Source organism: Megascapheus bottae, chromosome 1 (genome assembly GCF_031878675.1).
Source record: "Megascapheus bottae isolate mThoBot1 chromosome 1, mThoBot2.hap1, whole genome shotgun sequence".
Classification (NCBI taxonomy): Eukaryota; Metazoa; Chordata; class Mammalia; order Rodentia; family Geomyidae; genus Megascapheus; species Megascapheus bottae.
The window spans coordinates 98,485,824-98,504,071 of record NC_143509.1 but is presented as its reverse complement, the minus strand read 5'-3'; the positions used below and the strand labels follow the sequence as shown (position 1 = coordinate 98,504,071).

The 18,248-nt window shown below is 42.1% G+C and overlaps 1 protein-coding gene across 2 annotated transcripts in view; it reads right to left on the bottom strand.

Annotated features, from left to right (window-relative positions):
- Positions 1–519: 519 nt before the first annotated feature.
- Positions 520–18,248, bottom strand: part of LOC150069672 (sodium/myo-inositol cotransporter) — a 56,641-nt gene continuing 38,912 nt past the window's right edge. For both annotated transcript variants that reach the window (XM_090349086.1, XM_090349093.1), the window contains 2 exons: positions 12,372–12,511; positions 520–1,049 (listed from right to left, as the gene is read on the bottom strand). In XM_090349086.1, coding sequence (XP_090205212.1) covers positions 857–1,049; positions 12,372–12,511 — 333 coding nt within the window. In that variant the 3' untranslated portion in view covers positions 520–856. The remainder of the gene's footprint in view (positions 1,050–12,371; positions 12,512–18,248) is intronic.

The following is an 18,248-nucleotide window of genomic DNA, read 5'->3' as shown; positions in this document are numbered from 1 at the left end:
CATCAGAACCAGAAATTCTAGTAACTGGCACTTTCCCAACATTTGAGCTATGGCAGCATTGCCAACTGGGATGATGACAGCGCCATCTGGAAAGGTGAAAAGGGAGGCAAGTCTTTTTAAATTCACCATCCCTGGGGAGACAGGATGAGATGCTTCAGACTGTTCCAGAAAAAAGGCTTCCCCATGGCCCTAAAGGAGGTCATTACCCAAGAAGCTACTTCCTCCAAGAGGCCTGGCCGTGCAGGAGGTGGAAGACAGGGGCAAAGACATGACAGAAAGCATTGCAAGCCTGATAACCCCAAACATCGAGCGCTCCCAAAGGGAGCGCTGTGACCTGTGGGGAGAAGAATGGAACCTTGGTAATGCTCAGCGGGCAGGGAACAGACTCGTGCCTGTCCCTCCTCCAAGCCTCTGAACACGTGGCACTGTCCAGGCACTGTGGCAGGGTGGAATGGAAGCCTCCAGGCCTAGAGGAGTGCACTGTGCCAGGGCAAGTGAAGAACAACACAGCAGCCAGCGTTTGGAAAATGGTGTTTATTACTCTGACCTCTGCTCTCCATATAACACAGGGACTTTTGATGTTTGTTTGTACTGTGACCAGCTTGCAGAACAGGGCAGTGTTGCTGTTCCAAAAGGAAAAACAACTGATGAAGAAATCACACTACTGAGCACGAAATTAAAAATCACCTGTTGGTACCACTGATTCCATAGCAGCCACTGGCAAGCAGTCCCTGCACCTCTCATAGCAAAGGGATCTAGAGTTAAAACACACTTAGATAAAGGTCAGGCTCGTAAAACTCATCATCACAGCTCGGATGTGATGAGTAAACAGGAGGCAAATGTCCAATAAATCTTTTTACTTCTTTCTCTTCTTCGTAGAATATAATTTTTCTTCAAGCTGGACTGGGACAATGCCTTCACACTCTTTTACTTCCTGGGTCAGAGGGTGTTTTACAATAGTTGGTCTAATCACGTCAGTGTCTCGAGACAAATGTTCCAATATGGTATCCACAGCTGTGGTGGGGGCATAAAAATCCACCAAGAAATACCTGCAATAAAACGAAAGTTGGTAAATACCTGAACTCTGAAATAGAACAATTCCACTTTTTGTTCAATGTTTTAATTTTACTCTTTCCAGATAGACATCAGTCACACACACACACACACACACACACACACACACACACACACACACACACACACACACACTTTGTCAAAACTGCCTGTAAAACATCTGAATGGAGTACGGCAGTACATGCAACCTTCCTTTCCTACGGCCTTCCCCATTACACTCCTGTGAAAATATACATCAAAATCAACTTTACGTCAATTAAAAAGCATGGTGAAGAGGGATGAAGGATGGCTCCATGGTAAAGCACCTGCCTAGCAAGTCAGCCGAAGTTCAAACCCCAGTGCTAGAACCCCAGTTCTAAAGAGAAAAGCAGGGGGAGGGAGGATGGGAAGGGAGTGCAAGGGAGGAAAGAGGGAAAGGAAGATGGAAGGAAAAGTGGGGAGGGAAGGGGAGAGGCATGTGACAGATACAACGAGTCTGGCAGAGCTAAGGTACAAGGACAGAATTCTCTATCAACAAGTGTAAAATTTTAAACCATCCATTGATGATTTGTATTTGTGAAAATAGCTACTGAGTGACCTGATTTTCCACAGGATTTCACAAGTGCATATATGAGATACAGACAGACATCAGCTATACTTCACACATAAAGAAAGATCAGGGAAAAGATGACACATTCCATGTCTGTGCTTACGACACTCCATGCTCAAGAACTGACAAGAAAGCAACAGAAAATGACTGGCATCTTATTAAGAAAAGAAAGTTAAGATTCATCTCCTTAGATGAGCGCTGAAGGACACCCACACGGCTCCCTAGTCCTAAAAGATGCCCAGCCTCTGAGAATCCTGCTGGATGACAGTACGGAGAGAAAAGCAGCATCTTCGCTGCCCGCACAGCTCTCCTCTGGATCCTGTAAGTTTATGTCTTCATTGTACTGTTCTAGGGAGAACAAGACTGAAAAACGATGTCAGAATTCAATTCCAAATTCCTAAAATGTTCAGGCTAGGAAAGGAAGTCTTTTTTTTTTTTCTTTCTTTTTTGGCCAGTCATGGGGCTTGAACTCACTGTCTCTCAGCCTCTTGATACTCAAGGTTAGCACACTCCACCAACTGAGCCATAAGAACATTTTCAGCTTTTTCTGAGCAATTTATTGAAGATAAAAGTCTCATGGTTCCCAAATTACTTGAGCTGATTTAAAACTTTGGCAAAGTAGCAGGGTATAAAATTAACCCTCAAAAATCAATGGCTTTCCTATATGCCAACAACAAGAAGAGCAAGGCAGAAATCAGGAAAGCAATTTTATTTGCAATAGCCTCAAAAAAATTAAATACTTAGGAATTAACTAAGGATGTAAAGGACCTTTATGATGAAAACTTTAAAAAACCTGAAAAAGGAAATTAAAGCAGAACTAAGGAATGGAAAAACCTCCAATACTCCTGGACTGGAAGAAATTAACATTGTGAAAATGGCAATCCTGCCAAGAGCTATCTACAAATTCAATGCAATACCCATCAATATCCCAATGTCATTCTTTAATGAAAGAGAGGAAGCAATCCAAAAATTCATATGGAATAATAAAAGAACCTGTATAGCAAAAACAATCCTTAGCAGAAAGAAAAGTACTGGAGGAAATACCAAACTTCAGACTCTATAACAAAGCTATAGTAATCAAAACAGCTGGGTACTGGCACAAGAATAGGCCTGAGGACCAATAGAATAGAACTGAAGACCCAGAAATCAACCCACAGATGTACAGCTACCTAATCTTTGATAAAGGAGCCAAAAAGGCCAACAGACACAAACTGATGACTGTGCGTGCGTGCGTGCGTGCGTGCGTGCGTGCGCGTGTGTGTGTGTGTGTGTGTATGATAATGTAGATGTCCCTGTAGGGTTTATCCTAAGAAAACAAGATTTTTACCTTTAGGAAAAAAAATATATCAACCAACATACTTCATCATACTAACAGAAGAAATTTTTGATAATTTCAGTAAATATATAAAATTCTCATAGCCATTCCTAACAGAAATTCTCGGGAAATAAAGGATACAGGGGATACCTTCCTCTTTCTTATGCAGGTCATCTTCCAAAATTTCACCATAAACTCCTTGCCCACCAATAGAGTCAGAATGATTTTCTTAAGATTGGGAAGAAGCAAGGGTGTCCACTGTCTCCTCTTCTGTTCAATACTTCACTGGAGGTTCTTGCCAGTGCAATAAGGGAACAAAGGCAATCAAAGGCATCCAGATCCGTGTTTCAATGTTGTATCTAAGCAGCTCATATAAATTTCTCCCTTTCTGCCTTTATTAACGTCCCCCAATAAGCTCCATACTGTATGCATTCACTATGGCACACATACTCCCTAAAGCTATCTAAATAAGCATTGTTTTGAGAATCTGATTGTTATTTAGGTTGACAACAGGTCAATGCTCTCCAAGTTATTCTAGAGATACAGAAGAATCCCAGTCAAAATCCTAACAAACTGATTCTCAAGTTCATCAATAAAGGATCGTGCTTAAGGACTAACATCACCTGATTTTAAGACTTCAAAAGCAACATCATGAGCTATTCCCATAAAAACAACAATCACAACAAAAACCCACATACAGATTTAAAGAGTCAAGTCCAGATAGACTCATACATACATGCACAGCTGGTTTTTGATGAAAAGACAAAGTTAATGGAAAAAGAACAGTCTTTTTTTTTTTTGCCAGTCCTGGGCTCGAACTCAGGGCCTGAGCACTGTCCTTGGGCTTTCTCAAGGCTAGAGCTCTACCACTTGAGCCTCAGCACCACTTCTGGCTTTTTTTTTTTCTATGTATGTGGTACCAAGGAATCGAACCCGGGCCTTCATGCATGCCAGGCAAGCACTTTAACCACTAGGCCACACTCCCAGCCCAAAGAACAGTCTTTTTAAGAAATGGTATAGAGCCGGGTACAGTGGCTCGTGCTGTAATCCTAGCTACTCAGGAAGCTGAGATCTGAGGATCGCAGTTCAAAGCCAGCTGGGGCACTAAAGAATGTGAGACTCTTATCTCCAGTTAACCATTAAAAAAATGGAAAATGGAGCTATGGCTCGAGGGGTAGGATGGTAGCCTTCAGCTGAAGAGCTCAGGGACAGGGCCCAAGACCAGAGTTCAAGCTCCATGACCCACAAAAGAGAAAAAGAAAAAAGAAATGGTACAAGAACAATTTAGTATCCTTATACAATAAACTATTTCCATCCCTGTACAAGGCAAGAAAATTAACTCAAAATCAAAAACAGAACTGGACATCAGTGGCTCACATCTGTAATCACAGCTACTCTGGAAGATGATATCTAGAGCAAAGAAGTCCATGTAATTTCATCCCCAAAATGATCAGCTAAAAGCAGGGCTGGAGATGTGATTCAAGTAGTTAAGCACTAGCCAAGCAAGCAAGCTAAGCAGGAAAGAGTCCACAAGTTCACAACCCCAGTATTGCGAAAGACTAAAATGTAAATTACAAAGCCAAGTAATTCTTCTAAATTAGACTTCATCAAAATGTTCTTCAAATAAGACAAACTACAGATAAGATTTGCTAATTATAAGTCTGATAACATATTTATATCTAGTATATAAAGACCTCTCAAGTCTTAATAAAAATAAATCTATAATTTTATATAATGGACATAAGATTTGAAGAGACAGTGTTTTTTCCTTTCCATTCATTTGTTCCCATCATTTGTGAAAACATCCTTCCACTACCATGGATCAGTTCTGGCCTCAACTGCCAGCTTGCAATCCCACCATACTTAAGTCGACAACACATCCTTTTCCACTGTCTCTCAAGTCCCTTCTACCTTTGCCTTTTGTCTCTCTTAAGTCCATAGCCCTGGTATGGCAGCTAAAGGTAGTAATGGACATGGGAGGACCCTGGAGGGATTGCTCAGACAATGCCACCCTCAGACCTCCATACCCTCCCCTAGCAAATCCACAGGCACCTCCTCTCTCCTGTGTGAGCCTGCTCTTCCTCACCAGCAGTACCGAACCATTCCAATACCAGTTCTGCTGCCTTGTTTTTATCTACAGTATTATTGTTATGGGCAAGTACTGCTTTCTTTCATCTCCCATCTGCCTGCATCCCAGGCTAAAGAGTCACTTTTGAGGGGTAGCCTGCGAGTCTAAAGATGCTCAGGAGAATGTGTTCACAGCAGCCAAGAAGCACAACCACCCTCCAAGTCTTCCTGAACAGTGTTCACCAAACAACCCTGAAAAATACAACTCCACAGCTTGTGATAAGACAAAATGCTGGAGGCCAGAGACAGCAGAAACCTTCTATTCCAGAACTTTCAAATCAGTGCTTACACAGCACTCTCTCAACATTCAAAGTGACACACATCTCTTCAGTGGTGAGAAACCCATTCTAGGTCAGTTAAAGAAATGGCAGAAGGGGAAGGGAGTTTGGAACCAATAGCATCTCTTGGTAAGGTCAACTTCTGTGGGAGTTTTCTAGTTGGGGTGTTCTATACTCTGCCTCTTTACCATTTTACAGTCCAGTGCTTCTAGGAAGAAAACAAGAAGGTTCCATAATTCACTTCGAGTTCAATGAGCTACTAATAAGCCACAGCCAGGATTCCCACAGACCAGTCTTTCCACAAAGCTACTGACAGCTGGAGAATTCTTTAAGGACAACACAGCTCAATCCTTCACATGAGGAAGTTGAAGCCCAGAGAGGGAACCACTCAGCCCCAGGTCACAGAGCAAGAGGCACACTCCAGACTCCAGCTCCACATCTCCCACCAACAAGCAGCACCACTCTGGAAGCTGGTCAAGGACACAGTGAAGTGCTAGCTAAAAAGGCTCCCCACTGCCACATCCCCCTCACCTTTGCCCTCTTAACTCCTCCCCACCAATCACAACACCTCTTCTTTAGTCTTTAGCAACCCACCCCAACAGGAGCACTCTGGCCACAACACACATGCCCACAACCACAGCTGTGGCACTCATGCTTATCACCCTGGTGATCTGTGCCTGGGGCCTCCATTTCCAGGGCTCTTTCCTACACCATGGGCATTTCCAAGAAAAGGAAATAACAACCAAACAGAGAAGGGGGAGAGATCTTTCTACCGTTCACCTCAAGGTTGGAGGCTGAACCTCCCCCCAAGGCGGTTCCCCTCCCAGGGAACCAAGCTGCCCAAGTCCAAAACAGACTCTATCTCTGCCTTAATGGACCACACACACAGGTAAACAGTCGATTATTATCCAGGAAAGAACCGGACCCCTTCCTAGTTGCTTATGGCATTTATTTCCTTAGCTGTTTGGGCAATTTGAGTAGATACTGAGCCTCTGCTCTGGGCAAGCCCAAGGAGGCTGAAGCAATGAGGGGCCCATATCCTAATCCTCCTGGATAGGTTAAATTCAACTGAGGAGAATTGCTACAAGGGCTGTTGTACCAACAGCAACTCAGACCTCCCTAACTTCAACAAGATGCCCACCAATGCCAGAGACTGGTAATGCTTGGACTCTCAACAGCAATTTGCTGGGCTTTGCGAATTCCTGATGACCTGAAAAACAAAAATGAGGCTTTACAGGTATGAGTGACATTTGGAGTTGTGGGTCTTGGCCACTCCTAAGGCCTGTAAGGATCCCCTTCTCATGATTGTCCTAGGTCTATAACAGACCTATAAAAATGGAAGTTCAGATGGAAAAAATGACCTTGGAACTCCCACTCCCCTGGCAGCATGAAGACTGAACCATCCTAATGGAGGCTGCCAGATCTGGAACTCAAAACAAGCCAAGCTTAAGGGAAGGAGGCCAGAAGAGGGTCTCAGCTTCTCTAAGGGAGTCTGGGTGCTCTGTGCCGTGTCTTCATCCTGCTCTGGAGAAAGGAAGGACTAAAAGTACTCCTAAGACACAATGGGGCATAGGTGTTTGCCTTTGTCATCCTACGAAGAATCAAAACACAGATCCAAAGTCCTAATACACACACACACTCTCACCGCTATCCTCACCATAACTCTTCACTCCAGAGAAAGAGAATAGTTCAGAACTGAGGTTACTCCACAACTGTCTAGACATAACTCTAAAATAAAAATATTAACAAAGTAGTAAAATTAGCTAGTTTTCAATTTTTTACTTTTAGTCTATAATTAGTGATAATACCTAGCAAATGAGGGAACAGATAATTTTGGAAAATGAGTGTGGATAATCCAACATCTAATTACATCACCCATTCCTAGCACCTTCACGCAGGACACAAGGAAAACAGTTCTGCCCTCCAGTGGGTGGGATTACTTTCATCTTGAACACAGTGCCAGGCACTGCTTCCATTACAACCTCTTCATCTACAAGGCTATCCAGCTTTGCACAAGCAAACCTCTTCTCTGTTGAAAAGCATGTATGTGCATGGATACGAACTCTTTAGAGTAGCAGTGAGTAGCTGACAAGATTCAAGGCAAGGAGAAGCAGACCCCAACAGTTCCAGTACAATGCAGATGCAGGGTTGAAAAACCAGGAAATGGTGACCTGCTTCTCAGGTAGAATTCACCCAAATGGTCTTTAAGGAGACAATTTACCTTCCTTCTCTTTAGGCACTCAACACAGTGCTACAAAGGCTATACTCCAAAAGATCAGAAAAGACCGGTATAAATGGCTTCCCAGGAGACTAAGCCCACACTGGAAAACAATGGCCCAGGAAGACTCTATCCATAGTGATATGCTCACAGAACAACCAGCAGTTCTCACTGTCCATTCTATTCTTCTCAAGCCTTGGTCCCAGACCCGTAACACCACCAAATCACCATCTGACTTGTACAAGATAATGCAGCCGCTTGGAGCTGGCAGCCTTGGCCTCACTCCCCTAAATGCTGGGGGAGAAAATGAGTTTTGTTTGTGATGTAAAAGCTTATATGTAAAGGCTGTACTTTTAAAATTCTACTTTTAAGCCCTGTATTTACAAGTCTTCCGCAAAATGAGCTTGCTCGAAATGGAGTTATATTCTTTGTCTGTGTCTCCCTCTCACCCTCCCTCCCCCTGCCCCTGGCAGACAAGTGGAAATTTCCACTGAAGCGCTCAGTGGCTCCCAGTGGGTGGGGGAGTGGGTGGGAGGGCTCTGCAGCCCCAAAGCATCTTGGAACCTTTTTGAAGATAGGAAACTGATCTGTTTAGATGCCAGTTCCTAGATTGTCTTGGTTAAATGTTTCTGGATTCAAGCGTCACACAGGCAGTGAATTATTTACCTTAAAACCCAGGTACGTTGGCATTTAAAAAAAAAAAGCCCCATTTCTTTCTTTATAGCTGTGGATTTCATACATTTTAAAAACCAATAATCCTAAGGGAGAAGCCTTACAAACCTTGGAGCACTGCCACTTAAAAGAAACCTCCAAGGACACAGCAGCCCTGCCTTGAAACAGGCTGTAGGGCACCTTTACAACAAGAACGGGGTCAGGACACTGTCCCTGACTTAATGCTGGCAGAGAAGCATGAGAACATGGGAATGTTAGCTGATGGGAAAACTACAGAGGAGAATCAATCTCCTCTGGAGACAGTGCCAGCACCTCTTGGAGTAAGCTGCACACGCATTTGGGGAGCAAGTCAGTAAAATTCCACTGATTCACCATAGAGCCAGTTATTTTTATCCTTCTGCTTACCCGTAAATAGAAGGTATCTTGTATGTAGGCCAGCAGCACTTTGCTATAAGCACCTATCCAAATTTTGAAGCAGACAAACACAGGGTAGGTTGGAGCAAAGGATTTCTTAACAGAGACATCCACACCTCCCAGCCCAAACCTCCAGGCAGAGACAAAAGCCACTTGAGGTATCAGTGTATAACAGGCCCAGGCCCAAACAAACGATCGTGGACCCGTTTTTTCAGCACTCTCCACCCAGCCCCACCTAGTGGAAAGTCTCAAAGAGGGTGCAGGCCCAGAGGACAGTGCTCTGGTAACCAGGGACTGGGGCTAGGACTCCATAGGACTCGATGAAAGGCCTGCCTTTCAGCAGGGATCTAAAGGAGCACCTACTCCCCCAGGAAGACAGGAAACACTTTCCAGATTACCTATCTTTGCCAGGCAAAGAACATCTAGGTGAGTCTGTGAAGGCACAAAGAGAGACAGTTAAGAGGTGTGAAAGAGACTAAAGCAAACTCAGAGCTGGGGGAGGTGGAAAGTTCTCAGGCCCTCCAAGACCCCAAGCCCTAGGTTATTCTTTAACAGATTCAGACACGCCTAATTACAGTGGCCAGTAGGGCCAGAAGTCTCCACCTAGAAAGATGAGCAGGGAAACTCCAAGTCCCCACCACCAGCTGAGCTGACTTAGCTGAGGAAACCTGAGGTCAACTCACCCTATTTCCTAGTTCCTATTTCTTGGTGGGCAATGTTTAGGGCATGGTTGCCCTAAGGGAAAATAGGAAAGTACATGTGTATATGTAAATATTAGTTATAGAGACTGAGACACTGTCCCTATCTCTCATAAGGTGACTGGATGCCAAGCCTCTTTCTACTGCCAGGTGGAACATAGAATAGCACTTTTTAAAAACAAGTTTTAAATGGTCCACAGCTGTATATAAATGGCCCAGCCAATTCTATTGACCCCTACAGATTACACATTAAGTAAATTTCTGTGGATTCATCTGGGAGTTTAACCATCAAGTTGTTCCAACAAGAAAACAAGTTCCAGCTATAAAGACACTCACAATCAAACTTCTGGAACAGAACCTGTTAGCAAAAAGGGGACTAACCAAATTAACATCTGGAATGAGTACATTTTTATTTTTGGTGTAAACGGGTAATAGATCTCAGGTATTACTAAATATGTCAAGCAGGTTCCACTGTCCAAGTACACCCTCTTCCTTCAGGAAGACTTCCCAGCAAGCACTGAAGCAGGGCACCTCTCCACTTAAGCACTGTTCCACCTAATCCTTCCACCCTACTTGGCCTGGGCATAGCCGGGGAACAACATAGGAGGAAGTGGGATGGGAGAATGGCATCAGCAATCACAACATGCTAAGAAGTGTGGCAGACACCCTGGTGGTCAGACCTGTCACCACAAATCGTCTTCCTGGTGTCATAGATTAGGTATGTTCAATGTGTGACAGGTTCACTATATTTTTTCTTAACCATTTTTTAAAAATATACCTTCCCAGTTCCCTGCTCAGCCTGGCAACATTATTTAATTACTGATATGTTTGCAACACACACACACACACACACACACACACACACACACACACACACACACAGAGCTTGGTTATGCACAGTCCGTAAGAAAGATCTGTCAAATGAAAATGCTGTTATAAACAGGGCTGGTATTACCGACCCTGGGGAAACTAGCTGAAAACAAGAGACCTCCCCACTAGGCTTGAATGCCTCAAGCAGACACTGGATGTATCCACATAATTCCAAATCTTCATTCTGGCAACTCCTGATATACTACCCCTTATGTGCTCATTTACCAAAAAGCACGGTGGAGAATATTCATGGGCATTATGAAAATAAAAAGCAACAAGATGAAATAAAGCCAATCAATGAAGGGTCTGAAGCCAATATGAATCTTAACGGGCTTAGATCAGCAAGGCTTTCCACACTGATTTTTGACTGGTATCTCTTATATTTTTTGGTTTCTCTTGTAAACTTGTGTTTCAAAGACTACACTGGAGAGGGGAAAAAAATGTATCTTAGACAAATGAAAATCAGACACTGATTTATCTCAGAAAACAGTGAAAATATAAAGTTTGAACTTCCAACTGCAGGGGGCAGCCCCTTTCTGTTGGTACATGATTTATATAGGAAATATATAAGAAAAGCATTGTCCTTTGTCTGCTCCAAGTCTGAAATAAAATATCAAGTGCCAATGAACTAAGTGATTGCCATAGCTATGAGTGAGGCCTGGGCACCTGGGCAAGACCCAGTTCCTGCTGCTTGTAGTTCTGGATAGTCTCTTCTAGGACCCCAACTAATCCCACTCGTAAAAAGAAACACCATCAACTATGGCCCACTCCCCACATGGCACAGAGGACTAAGCCAAAGCAAGCTTGTATGGTGGTCCTCAGTTATCCCCAGCCGGGTGGCAGCAATAACATCCAGGTACTTGGTAGAAAGGAACTGTTCATGATGCTAGTCACAGACAAAGGGCAAAAGAAGACTCTTGCCCTTGACACCCCTAAGAGAACCACGGGGATGAGGAAACTGACTTCTTTCTCTGTTCAGTGCCTCCCATCAAGAATAGCTAACAACTCGTAGCCACATTTTATCTACTCCTTTAAATAAGACAAAGGGATCTACAGCTTTGCTGTTAAAACCACACCTTTTGTGAGCTTTTTTTTTTTTAAAGAAAAAAAGAAAAGGATATACACCCTCCTCCCCAACACAATCTTCATCCTTCATTGTTTTCATAATTGTGGAAGAAGCCCAGCCACTGTGCATTTCCTGTTGCCTAGCAACCCTCAGGCGCTCTCTTAGAGGTGTTCTTAAGCTCAACAGTAGCACAGACAAGATAGGGCAATCACAAAAGGTCCACAGTCGGCTGCCACAGCCCAGGAGCAGTAAGAAATGCAGTAAGAAAACAGGTCCGTGTGCACACCAACAGACCCACAGGACTAAAGCAGCCTTACTTAGTCTCGGTGACTATAGTCAGTGCTACAGAAGCTAAGTGACCTGGCTAGGGCCACACACAGCTATTGAGTACCAGAGGGAGAGTGGAGCTTTTGTTGACCAAGCATCAGTTGGAGTAGGAAGTTTCATTTGTGCATTAGGCTCTGGCAGTGTACATTATTAGTCAGAAGCACATTTTGCTGTTCTGTAACCTACCTTTTGCAGAGAATGTGAATGGACACATGGTTCACTGAAGGGTTTTGAAGACAGATGTTAAAAAACACCAGGAGAAAAGAGTATTCAGGTTGAAAACAGCTTCTCGCAATCAAGAGCTGTTCTGCATGCAGGCTCTTCACGTGGCCTGCTTTTGTTCTGATTACAATCCAAGTAAAGCACAGCATAGCTGTGCCTTTTCCCCTCTTCCTACCGTCAGTTCTGGGGTTTGGATTCAGGGCTTAGGCATCGTCCCTTAGCTTTTTTTTGCTTTTTTTTGTGGCACTTGAGCCACACCTCCACTTTCAGCTTTTTGATAATTTTGGCCTGGCTTCAAACCACAATCCTTATATCTCAGCCTCCTAAACAGCTAGGATTACAAGTTCTTTGCTTGAACTGTGTCTTATTTGCAACCCAGCATGCACTTGAATAACATAGCACCACAGAGTAGAAATAGGACACTTTCTAAATTGATCGATATTCTATACTGAGTCCATCAAAGACACTTTCGTCCGGCACAAGTGCTGTGAAGAAACTTACCCGCCTCTCTGGTGCAGCTGACTGTGGGCAGACATCTTGAAAGGAAGGGCTTTCTCACCCAGGCTTTCCAAGTTCCTCACAATGGCTCCTCGGTCCAACAGGGCTTCTACTGTACGTTTCAAAGCTGCAGCAGACTCTGGCTGTTTTTGTTTTCATTTTTAAAGAGAAGAGAGAAAGCCATCAGAATCAATGTGACAACTAGAGTGATTAAGTCCAGTTAATTTTAATTGTAACAGCACTACTACTGGTAGGGATTTAAAAAGTTTTTATTGCTGGATACAAATTGGAAGGAAGAAAAAGCTGCTGGAGAATCAGGCCTTGGGTCAAAGTGGATCCTGGGACCTGGCAGGCAAGAACTAATGAATGACTTCTTCAGAGCATCTCAGCCAGGCTGTCAGTCCCAACCAGACAGTCTTGCATCTCATGACTCAATTCCAATTCCAGAACACTGTCCTATTGGCAGGACATATTTAATGACCATTTAATCAAATCACAGCATTAATTAGAAAAAAAAAACCGTTGTTCTTCAAAAAAAAATTTGGAGATTATAACTTAAGAGGCAAGAAGAGTAAACCCGCCAGGTGAGGTGGCTCACGCCTGCAATCCTAGCTACTCAGGAGGCTGAGGATCAAGGTTCAAAGCCAGCCTGGACACTACAAAGCCAAGAACCTGTTATCTCCAATTAATCACTAGAAAATGCTGTGGCTCAAGTGTAGGACAGGAGCCTGGGGCTGACGAGCTCAGAGGTCAAGTCCCATGACCCACCCAAAAAAAAAAAAAAAAAAAAGAGAGAGAGAGAGAGAGAGAGAGAATGAGTAAACCCAATATCTACCCTCACCAAGGTTACAATCCAATCATGGGCTATACAAACACGTAGTTAGACAAGCAGAGGACAGAACACGTGTGGCCTGGGGACATGGTTCAGGAAAAGAGGAAGCATGTTCAGATGGGAGAATTAAGGAAGATTGCTATGCAAGAGCCCCCAAAATTAAGACTGGTAGTTGGTGAACCAATGAACCAGCCTCCAAGTAAGGGAGCAAAGGCAAGTCTGAGTGCATGGAGAAAAAAGTGAGGCGACAAAGAAGATATAACCAGAACGAGAGAAGTCCCTGACTCTGACAGAGACCAAGACCTATCATAAAAAGAAAAAATCAAACAATATACCTGAGGGTTTTTTTCCCCAAGGGTCTAAACATTTAGGAATTTCTTTTTTTTTTCAAGTTTCAGTAGATTTTTAATTGAGAATAAATATATGATTATAACACTATTCCTTAAAAAGAGAGTGCTAGGGCTGGGAGATTGGCCTAGTGGTAGAGTGCTTGCCTAGCATGCACAAAGACTCAGCTTCAATTCACTGGTACCACACATATAAAAAAAAAAGCCAGAAGCAGTGCTGTGCCTCAACATTTAGGAATTTCTTTTTGGGTATTTCTCTGTGCCTATTATACAAAAAAATGGGGAAAAAAGATACTTTACACAATAAATCTAAAAAGAAAAATGTAGCTAGTGCAATGAGAACAAGATGAGGAGAAACATGGCATCAAAGCCTGGTGGCTGGCCAATGGCACTGTCATCAGGAACTAAGGGAAATCTGGACACATTGGCTGAAATAATAAAGGATGACCTGGGTTAAAGGACACTGAATTTGAGATGCCCACAGCTCTCAGGATGACACAGATTAAAGCGTTGTAGTCACTGGCATGGAAGTGTCAAGAAGCCCAAGGGCAAGCTCAACAAGAGAACTAGCAGTCAAAAGACAAAAATGTAAAGTATGTAGTAAAAATAGGACAAGGAACACTGTAATGTAAACCTAAAAGATGGATATAGAGAAAGGACCACAAAGGATGGGGCAAGATGGGGCTCAAACCAGTTAGCTAAAGATTGTCAAAGGTGTGCAAGCCAGAGAAGTTAAGGATAAACAAGTCTGAGAGAAGTGTTTATGGATTTAAAACACTCAAGCAAGTCCAGAGTTAAAGGAGAATGTAAATTAAAGGATTCTAAATAGTAATAATAATAATAATGACAATTTATTGCCTTACTTCCACAGACCTAAGTGTGTGTGTGTGTGTGTGTGTGTGTGTGTGTGTGTGTGTGTGTGTGTTTTGTGAGTCTTGGGGCTTGAACTCAGGGCCTGAGCACTATCCTCGGGTTTTCTCAAGACTAGAGCTATACCACTTGAGCCACAGCACCATTTCTGGCTTTTTCTATGTATGTGGTACCAAGGAATTGAACACACGTCTTCATGCATGCTAGGCAAGCACTCTACCACTAGGCCAAACTCCCAACCCCTGGTTTAGAATTTTAGAGTTACATACTTAATCTTTATCAGAAATAAGCCAGAAAGTATACAGATATGGAACTGGGGTCTGAAAGATGCCACGATAAGGTCTCTGGCAAGCAGAGGAGCCTGCTGCAGACAAAAAGGAAGTCGATGAGGCATAGTTGGGGAAGATGGAGACAAGGGATATTTATCCTAGACAGGGCACAGCAGTGACCTTTGAAGTGCACGAGAGAACTGAAGAAAGCAATGTTCTCCTGGCTTATCTTGTCAAATGAGTCACAAATGCAGGACAAGTCTGAGGTGTTCATCCTAGAAAGCAAACAATATTTACATTTTTTTCTGATATATTGCTAAAATGTCAGAAATGCACTAAATAAGTGCTTCAAGCTTTCATTGAAAAAACTACTGAAACGTTACATTTCTTTGCCTAATTAGCCAACTCTATAATAAGATAGGCTTTTCCTGCAAACAATAAAATCAGGGTCTAATATCTTCTTATTCAGACTAAGTAAAAAGTGCTATGTTAACTTCTTATGATAGTAGCAGATATACATGGTTCTAAGGCCAAGACTAAGTTCTTCTTACATTTCATGACTGTAGAAAGACATTTCCACATGTCTCCAGAAACCTCATTATGAGCAGCTTGATGCTTCATTAGAGATGCTGTTTCTTTAGCTGGCACTGCATCAATTAACTTATAGCCTGGTAAATGAACAGACTCTCCAAATAATGAATGAGGTTTTTTAAAAAAAAAACAAGTAACTTTGATTACTAACCAATAATGATTAATTACCTAAATCATAAACTTTTAATTTCAGCTTTGCTTGATTCAAAAGGAATATATCTCAATTACTTATTGAAATTCTAATTGAAATGCACACAATATGAAACAAGGAGTGTGTCTTCTCTTGATATAAGAGCTTGTGAAATAATAAAAGATGTCCATTACCAGACACTAGTGGTTCATATCTACTCTGGAGGTCCTGAGGAGAGTCACCTTAGGAAAAGGACCATGGCTTGAAACTTTGAAAAGTTCATGAGACTCTTATCTCCAATTAACCAGCAAAATACTGCACTGTAGGCATGGCTCAAGTGGTAGAGCATGAGCAGAAAAGGCTGAGCAAGAGCACAAGGCACTGAGTTCACACCCCAGTAAACTAGTACATTCATTCACACACCCTACGTATGTGTACACACACATACACACACACACACACACACACACACACACACACGAAACATAAAATTTTCTTCTTACATTTATCCAGAACAGGGGCAGCAAAACTACATTTTGTTTGACTTTGGTATGTTAAAATCAAGTTGCAGACTACTTAAATGTTCAATTCAAATTACTCAAAAGTTTTGAAGAGGGATGGGAATGTGGCTTAGTAGTAGAGTGCTTGCCTAGCATGCATGAAGCCCTGGGTCTGATTTCTCCCTATCACATAAACAGAAAAAGCCAGAAGTGGCACTGTGGTTCAAGTGGTACAGAGGCCCTAAGTTCAAGTTCCAGGACTAGCCAAAATAAAAGTTTCAAAGAAAGACTGAGTGGAGAGCAAAGTCTTCTCTAGTGTAGTAGGGTGCCTAGCAGGTCCCATATCCTTTACCTCACAATAAGGCAGGACCAGGGTGCATGAGCTACATGCAGCTGGGCTGTTTTTGTAAATAAAGTTTTACTGGAACAGTTAAACTCACACATTTGCACCTTTGTCCTTAAAGACAGATATATAATTATTATAAAGACCATAAGGCCCCAAAGCTTACACTACTAATTATATATTTCACTATTGTAAAGAGTTGTGGAAGCTAGCAGGGCCTCAACTTGCTCATACTAAAATGCCAAATAAAATCACGAGTCTGGTCCTTGAAGTACAGAAAGTGAATTCCTCAGAAAGAACACACGGGCACCACTACATCGCAACTCACCACAGGTCTCAGAATTAATTCTACCAACTCACCATTCCATATCCATACTCTAATCTATTCAAGCCAAGACACCAACTTCAAATTTATAAATCACAACTCTATGGTGAAGGGAGTGATGGGTTCTTGCTTAATCAACACAATGTTCAACTTCTATAAAAGCCTATAGTTACAGAAAGTAAATAATCTTGGTATAATTTTCATTTTCAATAAAACTTTTGATATAGTTCATTCCCTTAAAGAGTTCTCCAATCCTGGGAAAACTGCTGAAAACATGTTAAAGGTTCCTCTTCTGTATGTCCATGTTCCCCATTTTTTTGTTTCTTCATGCTTCAAATAAACATTCGTGTTGCAATTCTCAGTGTCACCTAGGAGTATTTGTACTGTGACAAAAGTCTGTAACTTTTTACACCTCACCTCCTTTCTAGCCTTTATGACATCCTTGATGCCATTTCTCCTTTACTTCTAGCAACGTTTGGGATGATCTAGAAACATTTCTCTGACTCAAAAAAAACATGAACCTACTTTTTATAACAATGTTTATACTACTCCAATACTAGTAACTGCAATATTGAAGCAAAAATGACCACACTAATGCTTTCATGTTGTTTGTGTAGTTGCAAATGCTGTTACTACGAATGGTACATTTTAAAGTGATTTAGAATTCATTTAGTTCAAGCACTTCAACACATTCATGCCTCACTTATCAATGCATAAGAGCTACATTCTAGAAAATGCATCATATGTGGGATTTTGTTATACAAAATCACAGAGTATTCTTACACAACAATAGCTATATATGGCCTATATATTCTTGAAATCAGGATCATATGTAATCTGTTGCTATGGAACATCATTGTACAGCAATTACTATATTAAATATTTCCTTTCAATCAAAAACTTCATTTACCCATCTCAGGAGCCCCTGAAGCTATCTAGTCCATTGTGGACTAGCAATATCAGCAATTGGCATCAAAAGACCATAAATGAGCCTATAATCCTAGATGCATACCTATAATGCTAGCTACTCAGGAGACTGAGATCTAAAGAATCATGACTCGCTTAGACCAGCTTAGCCAGAAAAGTCTGCTGGACTGTATAGGAGGGAAAAATCTACAAAAAGCAAGACTAGAGGCCTAACTTAAAGTGGTAGAGCAGTGGCTAAACCAGCAAACCTAAGCTGCTGAGTTCAAACACCAATACTGCCAAAAAAGGAGTAGCTACAAATGAATACTAGCCCACAAAGGAAGGTAAGTCATGATTACATGAAATCCAACCTTGAATGAATTCACAGTCTAGTACCTGTAAGACTCTTAACAAGCCTGTGTAGTTCAACAGTAATACAGTTAAGTCCTTAATTAACTGAACTCTTTCTGAAGGCTCAAATCAAAGAATAACATTTGAAAAGATGACATTTAAAGTCCAATCTGGGGACTCATTTGCATGGAGCCAACAACCTTTTTCAGGATGTCAAAGGAAAAGGGCAGTCACCATGGCATCCCTCAACACACACGAGTCAATGAGAGATTCAAAATAAAGATGTTCAAATGTCTCCCTCAGATATTTCACTTCAATTGCCTTGAGATTTAAAACTTTTGGGCAACTAGATAGTTAAGGTTCTCCCAAATGAAGATGAGGTCTATATTGTCAAAAGAACTGAAGTAAAAAAAAAA